We start from the raw sequence: 15,949 nt of genomic DNA, 5'->3' as shown, positions 1-15,949 counted from the left end.
ACCCAGGATTTAGAAAACCATTAAATATTTTTTCGATTTATCTGTGCTTTGAAGGATTAGAATTACCAGTATTTGTCTTTCGCTATGTCTTCATTTGAGTATTGATGTGAAGGGCTCCTTTTTTTTAATAATATCCTCAAAGACTGATTTATGAAGGAAGAGCACAAGACGAAATTGTACTTCTTAAACATTTGGCAACTTGACAAAAATCTAGTGCTAGGCACTTTGCTCTACTTTGCAAGTAAAATGTTTTTTTTTTTGTTTGTTTGTTTGTTTTTTTAAAGAAAGCTGTAGGAAAGGGCATGCCAGCAGATCTTGTGCCCATGCTAGTAAACTTTCACAACCATATTTTGCCTTTAGGCTACCACCAGAGTTGGCAATGGTTGTAGTCTAAAATGAGTCCTAAGGAAAAAGGTGCTGTCCATCTGGGCTTAAACTGTAGTAAGGACAGTGTTTTTTTTAATTTAAATTTCTTTATTTTATTTCATCTAAATTGAAAAAGCCCCATACGTAAGATCTGGTCACTGTGCCAATTGCTTAATATTTCCAAAACAAAATGGATTGCAGTCATGTCCACTCTTCTCCCATGCAGTATGACGTTAGCCAGATGGGGATATTTACAGTAGTTTATGCCTCCATTCCCCCTACCTCCCTTCAAAGGCCAGATGGAACAAATGGGTCCTGAAGGTCAAGAAATCTGGGTTATTTAAGACCCACTCTGGGTCGGCTTTCAGATCCCCTGGGTCAGATTACTAATTTTTGCCATCTCTTCCAGTTGCATGTCTCATTCTACTGGCATCAGTTTCATTTGAGTTTCAGCCAAGTCCTCAATATTAGGATCTGTTTTTGAAGGATATCAAGTGTTTGGTTTTTTAAAATGGAACTGATTACAAGTTGGATAGATTCAAATTAAAGTACAGTAATTCACCAATTTTAATTGATATAAATCTGAGCAGGAAATCTTGATTTAAAAATTTTGATTTTAATCTTCTTTTGCATTTTGTATTTATTATTTTTCTCTAAAGAGAGGTTGTACCAATCTTTTGAGAATAATTTGGTACTATTTTACAAATCAGGATGACACACTATATCTATACTTAAACAGTTATAGCTAATCATTCATATTCTTAATTCTTACATTATCCTTATGTTTAAAAAATAGGGATGCATTTCTTATTTTTTGTTAGTGTCAAGCTATAGTTGAATGGAAATTGGAATTCAATTAAAAACGAACACAACACTTCAAAATTGTTTTAGTTGAATAGAACTACCTTAAATGTGCTGGATACATTCAAAAAGTTATCAAAATATATTTGCATTTTAAAACATTTCTTTTAATACAAGTGAATTGTATCGATTCCTTCTGGTCATTGTGTCCTTCTGGACTTTAGCTCTGACAGGTTGAGATCTGTTAGTTCTATTTTTTTTCATAAATCTGAAGAGAAACTTTTCTGCTTTGTCAACTTTCAGTTGCTTTATCGGCTTTGAATGAACCAATTGAATAAAATATCTCTGCACCTGCAAAAGTTACTGTCAAAAGTTGGGTTAGCACTTCGGCAAACTCTGGTTCCTGGAACTGTACTTAGCTAGTGACTTTGGCCAGTCTAGTGATCTGACATTTGCTTTAAACCATTGACAACAAATTGGATTGCATGAATATTCTATATTAATTTAACTTAAATGAATTAAATAGGTTACAGTAAAATTGTACCTTTAGCATAGGTCGTCATAATTTCACATTTAATTTAAAATAGGTTCATTTTTTAAAAAAGTATTTAAAATAGACCTGATTATGAATAACTTGAGACCTAGACAGTGTTTCTCTTTTTTTCTTGTTTCCTTTGTGCATCTAATGCTGCATAGTCTGTCACTGGTTTCCCCTAATCAAGTTAGTTTCTGCTGTTTTCTGTGGGTCTCTTACACAGCAATAGAAGATGATAGAAAACCAAAGCTCTTTCCCAAGGGGAATCTGGGGCTGGGATAAAACTTGAAAGAAATGTTATTAAAGAGAGGGTCAACTTAAAGTGTAGTTGGCTTCACAGTGGGTGTTAATTAGAAATGTTATGTTGATATGGAAGAGCGGAGAGGAAATCATTACTCGATAAAATGTAACTAAAAGCCATTTCTCTAACCAGAACTTTAATAGATTTTTAAAAATACATTAAAGTTGGTGGCTTTGCAAAAACTAATTTTGACTTATACTTCCAGGAAACTTGAGATTTTTGGAGCAGTCTGTATAACGGGGTTGGTGGTAATGAGTAAAATACTAAAACAAGTGGCAGAGCAAAATCTGTCTTTGAGAAATTGTCTTGGTAATTCCTTTATTGGCTAGCATAAAGGATTGTCCAATGATAGTCATGTGACAAGCTTATGTAATGCATCTCTACCACCAAAGAAAACATGTATTAAGAAAACTAGTATTCTGAAGAGGGATCACTTGAAATGTGTAAGTGTGTGTTTTTGTTTTTTTTTTCCCCCCCTATGGTCAAAGTAAAACACTTTGCATGTGAAGTCATCTTTAGAAGTGATGAGATCCTAAAGTTTCCTACTTCTGTGACACAACTGTGTCAACTTAGTGAGTTTTTTGGAACTGCAGTGTATTAGAATACAAATTGTTGTAAATCAAGGTGATATGAGACATTATATCCTCCAAGGCTACTTGATCAGGTTTATCTGGACCAAATGGAGCATACATGCTCCAAACAACTGAGCTTTTCTTGTGTAGGTGACTATTCTTTTAACTTGCTCTTCAGTCTGCAAATGGGTCATTGTAGGGTAGGATTTACAGCATGGTAGATTGAGTTATGTAGTATCCTCTTTGTCTCTAGTCTTAACTTAATCCAGTGTTTCAAATGGTCTCTTCAAAGGTTTATTAAGCTTGTAATTGATATGAAGATACAGGTATTGCTTTTAAATTGGAACACTAGATATTTACTACTGGTACAACTCTGACTATAAGTTTAACTTTTCAAGCAAACTAGTTTAAGTTTTATAACTGAAATAACAGCAATTCTGATTTTCTTTATCATGGGTTACTTAAAATTAAGTAGCCTTGTGTTCTAAATTCTGTGCAGAAAACAACCTTCCAAAAGCTGAATTGATTATGGCTGTGGCTGGGTTAACCAATCTTTGGATTTATCTATGATAACAAATATGAATAGAGTAAAGAAGTTGGGCTAGACTAGCACAGCCAAAATTGTGGCAAAAAAGCCACAGTCTCCTGCTTTGTTTTAGTGCCAAGATTGTGGCTGTTTTTAATATCTGAGCAAGTTGTAATACATTGTAAATGGCCATTACTTATGTTGGTGGCTTCCTAGCATTGCTAATTTCAAATCATGCTGGGTTTTGCAGTTTGCGTATTAAAAAAAATTCAGTTGGTTTGCTTGGGGACAATAATACCCTTTATTCAAGCATTACCTTGAACATTCATATTTATTGGCCCAATTATTCCAGTTAAAAAAAGGTTAACGGACTCTTCTGCTTTTTTATATATGTACAGTATACTACCTGGTTCAATACGGCTATTGTAAGTAAATCCATGCTGAACTCAAACAGCAAAGCTTCTGTACATAATTTAACTCACTTTTTTTAATGTGAAGTTCCAGGGTTAAGAATAGACTGGATTCTAGCAGAGCACGGTGTTGTCTTGTGTTGTGACTTCATGGGTGGGATGGATGTGTAATGGAGCTTTTTTTTTAAATGGTATGTGCGTGACCGCCTTACATTCTAATTGAAACTAGATTCATTTGTTTCCCTTCTTGTCCCTTCCTTGTTACAGGATTAAAAAAAATCATGTTGTGATGTGGTTCCTTTTAGACATGGTGTGGTTTTAAGGTAGTTTCCAGGCTATGTGCAGAGGTAACTAGTTTGTACTACCTTTAAATTAGGCTGTTTTAAAAAACAAATACAATTCATGTAAGAAAAGCATGTTTTAACCACGTTTGGAAAGATTAGATTGGAATTGCCTCAAATTCAATTAAACCACACTGCATGGACGTGCTTGGAATATAAATACAATTACTGTAAATTTGTACAAACTGATTTGTTGCATTATCTTGCTAATCTAACATACGGTACTTTTTGTGTCCATATTGCAGACGGCAACTCCAAACTAACATGGCAGTCAGACTGTGTGATGTGGCTTCTCTGCTTAGAAGTGGTTCGTGGGCAGCAGAGCCTTGGACTGGGGTCTGTGGGATTTTTCTTAAATTCTGTAGGCTACTTTTTAACATGTTAAAATAGTGCTGAGGCCATACCAAACCCTTAAATTTCTGCTATATGCTTTCATGTTTAAACATAGTTTGTATCTCTATTTGTCAGGGTCCAGAACAGTGTATTATGATAACTTCTTTTTAACATAGTGATCTGTAGAAATTTAAACCGCACTGATTTTCTTTCTATTTAGAAACAGCTTTTCGTACTAATTTAAAATATCCCAGGGATAACTGAAGATTATAATTGTAATAAAACTGTTTTGGTATGGTCTGAATACTAAATTACAATAATCTTTAAAATCTGTACACTGTATTTTTTTGGTTACTAATTTTTTAAAGTTATTTACAATTCCTACTCTAAAAGTTTTTTTGTGTTAAAATTGTAAATTACCTTAAACTATTTTTTCTGGCTGAAAAAATACTTACTCAGTAACTGCTCAAAGACTTGCTTGATATTCTGTGAACAGTTGTTCAACCTGTCAATGGAATATGCGTTATTTGTAAAATATAACATACTAGTATCACTTGATTCAGAGCAGATGGTCCTATAACTGAGAAATGTTGTAATTTCAGTGTACCCAGGCTACTGCAGCTGTTCACTTGAATGTTGGCTTAGGATCTCATTCTTGCCTCTGAACATAAAAGTAAAATGTACAATTAAGTGAGGATTGTTTGTTTGTCCTTGCTAATTTTGATTAATGAACACTTCAAAATTTAAATGCAAACCCAGTGAGCTTCAGTCAGAATGCAGCATTTGTGGCTTCCCTGACTCCACCAGATATACTAACATTTAAATAGTAATTTTGTCTTAATTGGCCTCAGCTACTTTCTTGTCTTTTGACACAGGCTTGTTTTAATACAGTCCCAGGACCAGGATAACCTACAGGAGTTTGTCAGGAGGGACGAAAATGTTGCTGCTTTAGTGGGAGCCAGTTCAGCAAAACTGGATCCATTTTTTTTAAATGGAAAGAAATGTTTTTTGCTGCTTTCTGTTTTGCACCAAATGCAACCTCTTGGGCAACACTGTATTGCTACAGGAGTTGTCCTACTTGTGATGTATTTTTAAAAAAAAAAAAAGGCACCAGAACCCACAACTGTTTCATGGGGCTTTAAATCTCCAACTTTGAGGACACTTTCACTCACTTAAAATCAAATGTCCAGGCTTTGAAAACAGTTGACTTCATAAGAGAATTTGGCTACTTAAGCTATAGATTTAATAAATAAGGTTTTTGTGTGAGATATGTCCTCTTTGAAACCAGCGTAAAGTTAGATTTGAGCACTAATTATCTTTCTGAAAGTGTTCTGTAATTTGTGCTTAGGGTTGTCTTTTTAATGTTAGAGCCTATATTTTATTAGAGTAAACCTGACCAACTTTTACACTATATTTAGAATTGGAAACTGTCCTGTGTAGCTAGTTCTGTAAATGGATAGAACAGTTAAGTCTTAGATACAGTGGCTGCATTAAAAAGTTGTCTCGCCAATAGTTACCATGCAGTGGATATCTGATATCCCACTTAGTTGGAATAGATCTCTGGTATCATCTAGGCAAGCGTTGACTCTTTAATGACCTCTTCTGCGTCTGTGAGTTGTCCATACAGTTGTTTGAGATGAAATAAGTCTGTACCATAATCACTCATTTATGAGTAAAATAAGTACAGTAAGTACTAAGCCATGTATTTTGATTTTGGGGGGGGGGGGGGAGCTGAGAGGTAGGGAGAAGGGGGATTGTAGGTATCAGCCTATTGGAATACTGAGTGCTATTTAAAAGCTATTGCTGACCAACAGAGGTGCAGAAGAAGATGGCCTTAGATCATCAAGGAAGAAGAGTTCCAGTTTCCATCCCAACATTTCCATTGTCTCTCTAAACATCTTTAAATCAGGGATTATGAATTGTGTGTTCTTTGAATGTTCATCAGAAGTAGTCTTAAAATATTGTTAAACTTGTTTTCAGTACTGGAAAAGTAACCAAAAGAGTACATGCTGTTTTTTTAAAAGTGCATCCCGTACTATTTTGGTGCTCAGTTGTATACTGTTAACAATGTTAGTGCTTAGTAACTGTTTAAAATGTGTTGATATAATTTCCTGTACTTGGAAGGCTGATTGCTTCTGTGTGTAGCAGAATTAAGTTTTTTTCTGTTAACTTCTTTGACAACACTTTCTAGAAGCACCCTTAATAAATATCTTAGCAACAACCTTATTTGCCTTTAAATTTCTAAACATCTTACTGCATAACAGTTAAAAATTCCTTTTTGTAGAGGCATTATTGGAAGCCTGGAAATAACCTCTTATGCATAGTGACAAGTCTTTAAATTCTTGGCTGGAATCTCTAATAGATTGTGAAATATGAATTCTGACTGTTCTTATTTTCTCTGTTTTAGCAGGTAATTGCTGCCATGGAAACACAACTGTCTAATGGACCAACTTGCAATAACACAGCCAATGGTCCAACCACCATAAACAACAACTGTTCATCACCAGTTGACTCTGGGAACACAGAGGACAGCAAGACCAATTTAATAGTCAACTACCTTCCTCAAAACATGACACAAGAAGAGCTGAAGAGTCTGTTTGGAAGCATTGGGGAGATAGAGTCCTGCAAGCTTGTAAGAGACAAAATAACAGGTATGTTGGAACTATAATTTTGCATATACACATACACGCAATATGCTCTTTAAACTGACATTTTGCGTGACATCCAGCCATTCTGAATTATGGGATTCAGATGAAGAAGCAGAACGTATATTGCTAGTTTGAAGATATTAGCTGTGCTGTATTCTCACTTACGAAGAATTTTAAATGCTTTTTATTTGCATTTCATCCAAGTTGGTAGATGAGCAATATAAATGTTAACAGGGCCTTTGAATGCTTTCTGAGCTAGACATTAAAGGCTTTTGGAAAGGATATTAAGATATGAAAAGAATAGATAACTGTGTATCATTGACTTGTCAGGTATTTTTGATTAACTCAGTCGGAACTTTGGTTTGCACTAAGGCCAGCAGATGGAACAGCACAACTTAGTTCTCCTTCCCCACCGCCCAGTGAGATAAATTAAATAAATCTGAAGCCTCTTATTTTTCAGTGGGGGAAAAGGGTGGATGGAATCCTTGTTCAGTCATACTCACTACAGTCTCTTGGGTGGAAAATAAAACTTCGCATTGCAATATTTTTAACACAGCTTTCTTGATGCATGCTATCTGTCTGTCCTGGCTGAGAGATGTTGCAAATAATGTGAACTGAAGGCTGAATGGAACATTTTCTTTCATTTAGCTTTTTGTTTAGCATAGGTTGAACAGTTCTGTTGCACAGGTCACACATGTCTCCAGGATGAAGACATTAATAACCAGGGGTATAGCTTTAACTTTCTGAGTATTTTTAAGCCAGTGGTTTTCAAACCTTTTTGTATTGACGGACCCTTTCACCCCGCAAGCCCTCTGAGTCTGCTCCTCTTATAAATTAAAAATATGGGAGGGGGTTCATTTAATGTAATGGGGACTCAGAGCTGTCAGCTCCATGGAACTGAGAGCTCATGATCCCCACATAATCATCCTGTGACTCTGAAGGGTCATGATCCCCCAGTTTGAGAACCCCTGTTCTAAGCAGACTGTTGGATGATGTGTATATGTATATTTAAATAGATATGTATTACAAAGTTTGTTTGATCTCATCCCATTCTCTTTGCCAGCTGTCAAAATGTATGCAAAATTAGAAGCATTTAAACTGCATTGAACAGTCAATGGCTGTAGCAAAGCTTTAGCTAGTTGACATTTTTAGATGAAATTCCTTTATAAAACTAACTTTACAGTTTTCAATGAATTGCCTATTTGTTTGCATAAAGGTTTTTGAGTATTCCACTTTCAGTTTTTTAAAGTGATTGCCATCTAAATCATTTTTTCCCAGTTACATATTTCTTGTACACTTACAGATGGGGCTCTTAAGATGTCTTGGATGTTGTATGGTTTTTAAAGAGAATTTTCTGTAAGGTCCCAGCCTCCATTTGCTGACTTTTTGATGTGAGAGGGGAGGCTTCTCTAATACAATCAGGAAAGCTGGTAGAAATTTTGCAAATTAAGACTCTTCTTTTTGACCCAAATTCAATTTTTTGGCAAACTTTCTTTTTTTTTTCTTTTCAGCTCTAATAATTAAGAACTCATGGAGTAGAAAGAGCATTGTAGAGTAGAAAGGCAGAGGTCCCAGTTTAGAGAGACCAGTTTTATTCTGAAAGCTAGCTTTAGGGACACACACACCCCTAGCTGTAACTGCAGCAGGAAATGGGGATGTCAGGCTGAGGCCTAAAGGGTACCTGTAGCTCATGAGCATGAACATATGGGAAAGGAATCCACACATCTTAGCTGAGAGCTGGCCAGGTACCATTTGCACGGATTGCGTGCTCTCCTTCCTAACTGCACTGTTCCAATGGCATGGATCTCTGCAGGCATTTTACCCAACAGCAGCTGATCTACAGCTGCTGCTGGAGTAGGGAACTGGTGGTTCTTGGCAGCCAGCCAGGAGCTGTTGAGGAAAAGAAGATTCTCCCAGCATCACACTGTACCTGTGTATCTGCCTAGAGCACCATCCCTACTGCAGCTGGGCTTGCCTTCCTCCAGCCTAGTACTGACTGGCTATAATAAACTCCTGATCTGTATGACTAATCTGCATCATGGACCCAATTCCATTGCAACATTAACTTATTCTAGCGCTGTGAAATATCGTTCTGCATTCCCTTCTTTCCTCCCCACATACGTGCCACTAAGACTTGGGTTCAAAATACTGTGGTTTTTTTTTTTTTTTTTTTTTGTTAAATGTCAACAGTCCTCTTTTTTTGAGGATGACTTTCTCCACTTTGTGCTCCAGACAGCTTTGCTCTATTTCCCCAGTGTTGGATCCTGTAGTGTTTTCCAGGTGGCCTGACTCCTTCCCCTTCCTCCTTCATGTGTTCAGGGAAAGGGGAGCTTCAGCAGCTCATCACTTTGGGCTGCTGCCGCTACTGCTTTTCTCCAGTTAGCCTAGTTGGCCAGCCTATTCTAGTTCTCTTATTCCTCCCGGGCTGCAAGCTGGAGTCTAACATTCAGATCCTTGACCTCTTGCTGCTTAGCTCCATGGGGAAGTTCAGGGTATGTGCACTGAAAGTCAGTTAACTCCTCGTTACTGGGAATCTCTGAGGTTATAAACTGGCCATCAACAAGTTGAGGCTTGAAATTAGGTGAAGATTTCTAATCATCAGAGGAATGAAGTTCTGGAAGGGGATCAGTGGGGGCAAAAAACTTTTAAGTGGCTTCAAGACTGAACTCAATAAGTTTATGGGGGAGATAATATATAATGAGACTGGCTACATGCCACTGTAGGCGATCTGGGACTGTTAGCAGTAAACTTCTCCAGCAGTGGGTGATGAGAGAATAGATGGGGAGGGCTTTGAGTTACTACAGAGAATTCTTTCTCAGGTGTCCAGCTGGTGGGTCTGACATACTCAGGGTCCAGGACATACCTTTATTTGGGGTCAGGAAAATTTTTTTGTCCTGGGTCAAATTGGCAGATACTATGTGTGGGGGTGGGGGAGGGGTTGCCTTCCTCAGCAGCATGGGGCACAGGTCACTTGCGGGTTTAAACTAGTGTAAATGGTGGATTCTCTGTAACTTAAGACTTCAAGTCATGGTTTTAGGACTTCAGTAACTCACCCAGCGGTTATGGGTCTGTCACAGGACTGGGTGGGTGAAGTTCTGACCTCCTACACATCGCAGGCCACAGACTAGATTATAATGATGGAACCTTCTGACCTTAAGGTCTGTCTGTGACAAGATGTGGCAGCAGTAAGGTCCAGGCAAGAAGATAGTAAATGTCATTTTGCTGCAGGTGCATGCTGACAAACTCCATGTCAGAAATACTGAGTATTGTGATGTATTGGAAAAATGCCAAATTCTACAGCTACGGAATGGCTGAGTCCATGGAGCACTGAAAGATGAATGGGGCTGTTAACATCTTAGTTACTTTAGGCTCTGCAGAGACTCAAACTGGATGGATTGCTGCATGCTCACTTGAGTTCAGTGGTATCTCCACTAAGTTCCCTTTAAGCTGTGTGGCCATGCAGCTGCCTGTTAAGACCTGCACAGGGGCTTAGGGGTGTGGCAGGGAGAGATGCCTCTGCCCTGTCCCTGAGCTGCTGGGGGCAGTTCTTTCTTCCTATTGCAGCCCCGGGGCAGACTTTACCCTCGCATCAGTCCTGAGCCCCCTCTCACACTCCGAGCCCCTCAGCCCCACCTTCTCGTCATGAATTTTATGTGCACCAATATGAAGGTGATGTGTCACGCATGGACATAAAAAATTAGAGGGAACACTGATCTCCACTGGTATATGGACTAGAAACAATGTTTTAAATTTTGCAGTCATAGAATTGCAGAATCCAGGGAACCCTGATTTATAAACTAATGTTCCTGCATAGGCATGGGAATGTCACTCCCCTGTAAACTAGGCAGGCTGGGCTGGGTGGTGGGATGAACCTCCTTTCAAATAAGTAGGCAGAGTCACTAGTTAGAAATCCTGACGGTCCCTCACTGCTGTTCTAATGATTTTTGCTTGGCATGTCATGAGAGAATTGGCAGTAGCCATATACCAGATGTACCCAAGTAGTGAAAGTGAGGGGCTGTGTAAAGTCCCTTATTTAAGAAGAGAACACACACTGAAAGGGGAGATAAGATTAATCATTTTAAACCTGAGTTTACAGTTTATAATTTTGGTCTTGGTAGGTTTACTGGTGAAAACCACACTTTTTGCACATAAGCCATTTGGACCTAAAATGAAAATACATTTCGTTTTCAAACGGCCTTCCATTTGGGATACAGTATTTATTGCAGTCCTGTTGTACTCCTCTTCTTGGCTAGTAACTACCTCCACCTGTTTCTCACCCACCCCTGCTTTTTTCAGCTATGCTATATGCTAGCTTCATATGTATTCTGTGAGCTTTGTGTGTGTTCCCACCATAGATACAGTTGAAATATTGAACAAGGTATTTATTATGAGAAATATATTAGGGTGAAAAGCTGTTAACGGTTTGGTGGGCTCACCTAGTGCTAAACTCTGCCAAAGTTAAACACTGAATTTATTGGGGTTATATGGCTGAAGTCTCAAATTTTGTCCTGAAATTCCAGTGACTTCAAAATAGGTAGGTCCTCGAGGCACACAGGCTTAGTCATGACAGCTTGTAGTAAAGTTTGACTGAGATTAGGCCCTGTGTATGTCCCAAACCAACTGGTCAGCATCAGATGTGTGGGTCACAGAGCCCAGATGAGCCCACAGTCTGGAAACTCTTACAATACCAATGGAAGGCACAGTGGGGTGAGGCTAGACTTAAAGCTTGTCTACACGAGGAAGGTAGTGTGGAATAAGCCAGTCTGTAAATTTTTAAAGTGCACTTGCTATCCCTCATTAATGCTATGTGTGGACACTCTGACTTTAAAGTATGCTGAGCTAAACCACACAAAGGCACTTCTAGTGCACAGTTAAGAATGCCCACATAGGGAATTAGTGTGGAGAACTAATGTGCTTTAAATTCACACTCTAGCTTGCTCTTCACTAACATCCTCAGTCTCAACTCAATCTGTTTGTGGATTTTTATTGTCCCTTGGGAGTAGGGAAAAGGATGCTAAAATTGCTCTCTGATCCTTGGTTGAATTTAGCAGGGCTTGTGCGTCTTGGGGGAGCAAGCAAAAAGGAGTGCAAGTGGGGGAGAAATATAAGCTTAAAATCTGCATAAGCAGTATCTTTTGGGATGTTTTTTTTCCCTTGCTCTTTACTGCTAAATCATACATCCACATATATTCACCGTAATGTCTCCATGTAGACTTCAAAGTTGTTACTCTGCTTTAGTGAGTGCTGTTTAACTGGCACTTTAGTAAAACGAAAGGCCACAGAGCTACAGCAGCTAGCATTTTACAGACTTCATTGCTGAAAGAGCACTTGTCTGTTGGACACTTTATGAATTACCTATTTCTGCTCTGTGCATCTTGTTAAAATTTATGTTGCTATAATAGTTTCTTTAAAAAAGAAACCTCAAATTCTTAAGTGGAGATCTTGTGTGCAAACTCTCAGGCAATAGCAGATATCTATATTGGCATGTGTTTAGTGATTGTCCAAATGTCATACTTTGTGGGCATGAGATAGGAATCTCTTTGAATAGCACTGTCTATTGGAGTGCCCTGCATACCCTCTGATGTTCCTTAGCTAAGGGTATAAAGAGCAGAGTCTGCAACTATATTTCGGTATGCCCTGCATACCCTCTGATGTTCCTTAGCTAAGGGTATAAAGAGCAGAGTCTGCAACTATATTTCGGTTCCTTTTTACCGCCAACCGCACTCTACCGTTTTGGCCTTGCGTATTTGTGGTATTTGGGGTTCTAGTTACACTGTCCAGTTAGATTTCACCTTTTAAGCCCTTTGGCCAAAGAAAAAATCGGAAGCACCCTAAAAGTCTGGGAAGTGTTCTACCCTTGACCACTCTTGTGTGGAATTGTTGGAGTCTCCAGGATACAAATCCTGTCCATTCTGCAAGGCAGTTAGTCTCATCAATGACACACTCAAAATACCTCTTCTTAGCCTTGGTAAGCACACATACCACACACATGCTCTGAGTGCCTGAACCTCTTTCTCTTAGAGACCCGTGAGGACCTCTTTGGTTCCCGAATGGGAGAAAACCGCCAACGGGAGTAGACCATTTCAGTGAGTGCTCTGGTGTGCTGGTGATTCACCATGTGCTACAGGACTCATTCAGTGTTGAGTTCAGTCAGTGGAGGGACGTCCTCCCCTCTTCAGCCCATTCTTGTAGGGAAAGAGGAAGGAAGGCTCCCTGATTTTAGGGTGACTAGCAACATAAATGGCTCGCTGGAGGAGATCAAAGCTAGGAGGCAGTTTTAGACCCAGAACAGATCCCACTGATTTTTATGCACCGCAGAAAAATCCTCAGTGCTGTTTGAAGAAGCTTTTCTCCTCACCCATACTGCTATGGTACCTTCAAGCCACTCAGCACTGTAAAACCCTGTACTGGCCCACTTGGCACTGAAGTGCGTGCCATGAGTGTCACAGCTCTCTGCCCCGGCATTCAACAAAGAAAGAATTGGTACATAAACTTCCAGTACTGACATCAGAGCCCCACACACCATCCTCTGTGGTACCAATCATGCTTCCACTGGTGGAAGAAATAACTTCAGAACCGATGCTCCTCAGCATCCATGAGGTTCATAGTACAGAGGATTGAATGGTGGTAAACCAGCCAGTTGCTATTCTGGTCTCCATTGAGAATCTGTTCGCTCCAGAACCATTCACATCTTATACCTCACTATTGATCCAAGATATTCTGGGACTGTCTAGAACGCCTGAAAGAATGGCTCCACCTGTGGAAGAGACTTTTTCCTTCTCCTGTATCCGAGGAGATTCCTCCCAAATGTTTGCCACATTCATTATCCTACAAACTGAGCTACTTGGCTAGGTAGTTCAGGGCACATCCCTTTAGAATATCAGGCCACTTGATAGCAATGCCCGGTGATACTTCCCGTGGCCTGCAGCACTTTATCCCTATCCAATACAGTTTTGGTTGTTTCGGGCCCCATGTGGAATACATACAGCCCCTCTGTTGGTATCTCAAGACCTAGGTCTCCCTCCCTTCATATATCCCAGGAAGGTCACTTAGCTCAGCCTTCACACCTCCAAAACTAAGATGTTGACTGAGATAGGTTGGTTCTCAGCTTCCTGCTCATTATTTCTTTGGTGACTTCATCTTTGCCAGATGAAGCAATTAGCCGGCTGTTCCAACCCAGCCTGATTACTATGTCTTTGAGGAACTTTTATGGCAGATGGTGGATACCCTAGAAATTCTCCTGCACACTCTGCTGGAAATGGAACAAACTCCTGGAGAGAGAGAACTGGATTGTCAGTACCAATAAATGAAGGTTTGTTAGTTCCCTGGGTGGTTCTGTGGCAATCCCCAGCCTCAGTGTCACCCACATCAGACAGATAATCACTCATCCAAGAGGTTTTAGCATTTTTGCGGTCCTCCAATGTGTGTATCGGGGTGACTGATCCACAAGAGGCCTAAGCAGCAGGGACTGCCTGAGCCAACACCATGGGACAAAGGCCTGAAAAAGCTTGACCTCTTGGGAGGTAAGGCATCATTCCACAGGCAGTTTACAAATGTGCATATTGAACTACTAAAGTAGAACTGTTAGGCTAAATGACTTCTTGAACTGGCACCGAGTGTCAGTTCGTTGAATCTTCCATAGGAGCCTAAGGAGAAACTCAGTGGTAGAAAGGCAGATAATGGCATGTGTGTCCTTAGATGTTGCCCTCAATTTCTTGGGCCTGGCAAAGTTCTACATTCTCTCCTTCCCACCACACATCTCAGTTCTGGAACCATCTTATCAGGAGGCCTGTACCCTTTTAACCTCTGAAAAGGGTACTCCATCTAGTTCGTCTCTCCTTAATGCGGAGCAGGGTATGGACTCCTCTCAAGAGTGCTGAGAAAGGAAGTAGACTCCTTTCTGTAGCTCAGAGCTGTGGAGCTCAGAGCTGGGGATTCTACTCATTTCCTAATACCAAAGAAGAAAGCAGATTGACACTGCATTCTGAATCTTCAACTGAACAAATAATATAGCTGTTTCAAGTGTGGTGACTGTCATCGGGAATTCCTACCTTGGAGCCTCAAGACGGGTTCATGGTTCTCCTACTTACAAGATGCCTATATGCACATCACAGTTCACCTCTCCCACAGGAAATATGCCATTTTCCTGGTGGCAAAGTCTCATCAATCCAAAGTGCTTCCCTTGAGACTCTCCGTGGCTCTGGGGATGTTCAAGTGGCTAGTGGCTGTGGCAGTTTGTCTGAGGAAACAATAGATCCATATTTTCCCATAAGTCAGAATCAACAAAGAGAAATCCACGCTTGCCCTACTTCAAGCATAGAATTAATGGGGGGAAGGGGAAGATATTGGCCTACACAGCAGTAAAAGCACAGCTACCACTATACAGGGTCTGAGACACTCAGAATGGTGAGGTGCAACTGCAAACCTGGCCAAAGACATCAGTCAGGATGTGTGTCAGGCTCATGGGACTCTTGACCTCCAGCACTGTAAAAATTGTGGCCTCTTGAAGTGTGTAAAGGTGCAATTCGTGAAAAACCTAACTTTTTTTCCCATAGCAATTTATGCATGAGAATCATGGGAAGTTAATGGTGCTCACAGGAAGACAACAAACTTTTGCAATATGGTGCTGGTGAAGACTCTTGCATAGCTCCTGTACAGGGGAAAAAATGAATGCCTGTTAGAAATATTATTGGAGAGAAGCAGATCCTGGTGTCAGAAATGCAACAGATGCAGATTTAATGTACTTTGGTCACATTCAGCATAGAGATGGAAGTAACCTTGAGAAAGTTACAGAAGGAATGGTAGAGGGTCATTGGAGCAGGGGATAACCAGCCAAGAAATGAATGGTTAGTATACAGCAGATCACTGGAAGGTCAGGTGTTGAGCGCTCCAAGTTAGTGATGGATCATGAAGGTTTCCGAAAATTTTGCTAAAATGACTGATTATGCAGACATGAATAAATGGATTTACAGAAATTCTTGCTTAAAGCTGTTGCTGAATGCTACTTGAATCAAGCATTCAGCTTGCCAGTCATCTTTCCTAAGCCTCATACTAATGAGGGGGAAGATAAATTCCATACCTTGAATATGTCAGGGCTCTTACCATTTGGACAGACT

The 15,949-nt window shown here is 39.8% G+C and overlaps 1 protein-coding gene across 6 annotated transcripts in view; it reads left to right on the top strand.

Moving 5' to 3' along the window:
- Nucleotides 1-15,949, top strand: part of ELAVL2 (ELAV like RNA binding protein 2) — a 159,130-nt gene that overhangs the window by 70,204 nt on the left and 72,977 nt on the right. For 3 of the 6 annotated variants that reach the window (XM_032795435.1, XM_032795431.1, XM_032795432.1), the window contains exons 2-3: nt 4,098-4,188; nt 6,593-6,836. In XM_032795435.1, the coding sequence (XP_032651326.1) occupies nt 4,117-4,188; nt 6,593-6,836 (316 nt within the window). In that variant the 5' untranslated portion in view covers nt 4,098-4,116. The remainder of the gene's footprint in view (nt 1-4,097; nt 4,189-6,592; nt 6,837-15,949) is intronic. The other 3 variants (XM_032795437.1, XM_032795436.1, XM_032795438.1) reach the window with 2 other exon arrangements.

The sequence above is a fragment of the Chelonoidis abingdonii genome, chromosome 6, assembly GCF_003597395.2.
Source record: "Chelonoidis abingdonii isolate Lonesome George chromosome 6, CheloAbing_2.0, whole genome shotgun sequence".
Lineage (NCBI taxonomy): Eukaryota > Metazoa > Chordata > Testudines > Testudinidae > Chelonoidis > Chelonoidis abingdonii.
Note: the sequence above shows the minus strand (reverse complement) of the source record. Positions and strands in the feature narration are given on the sequence as shown.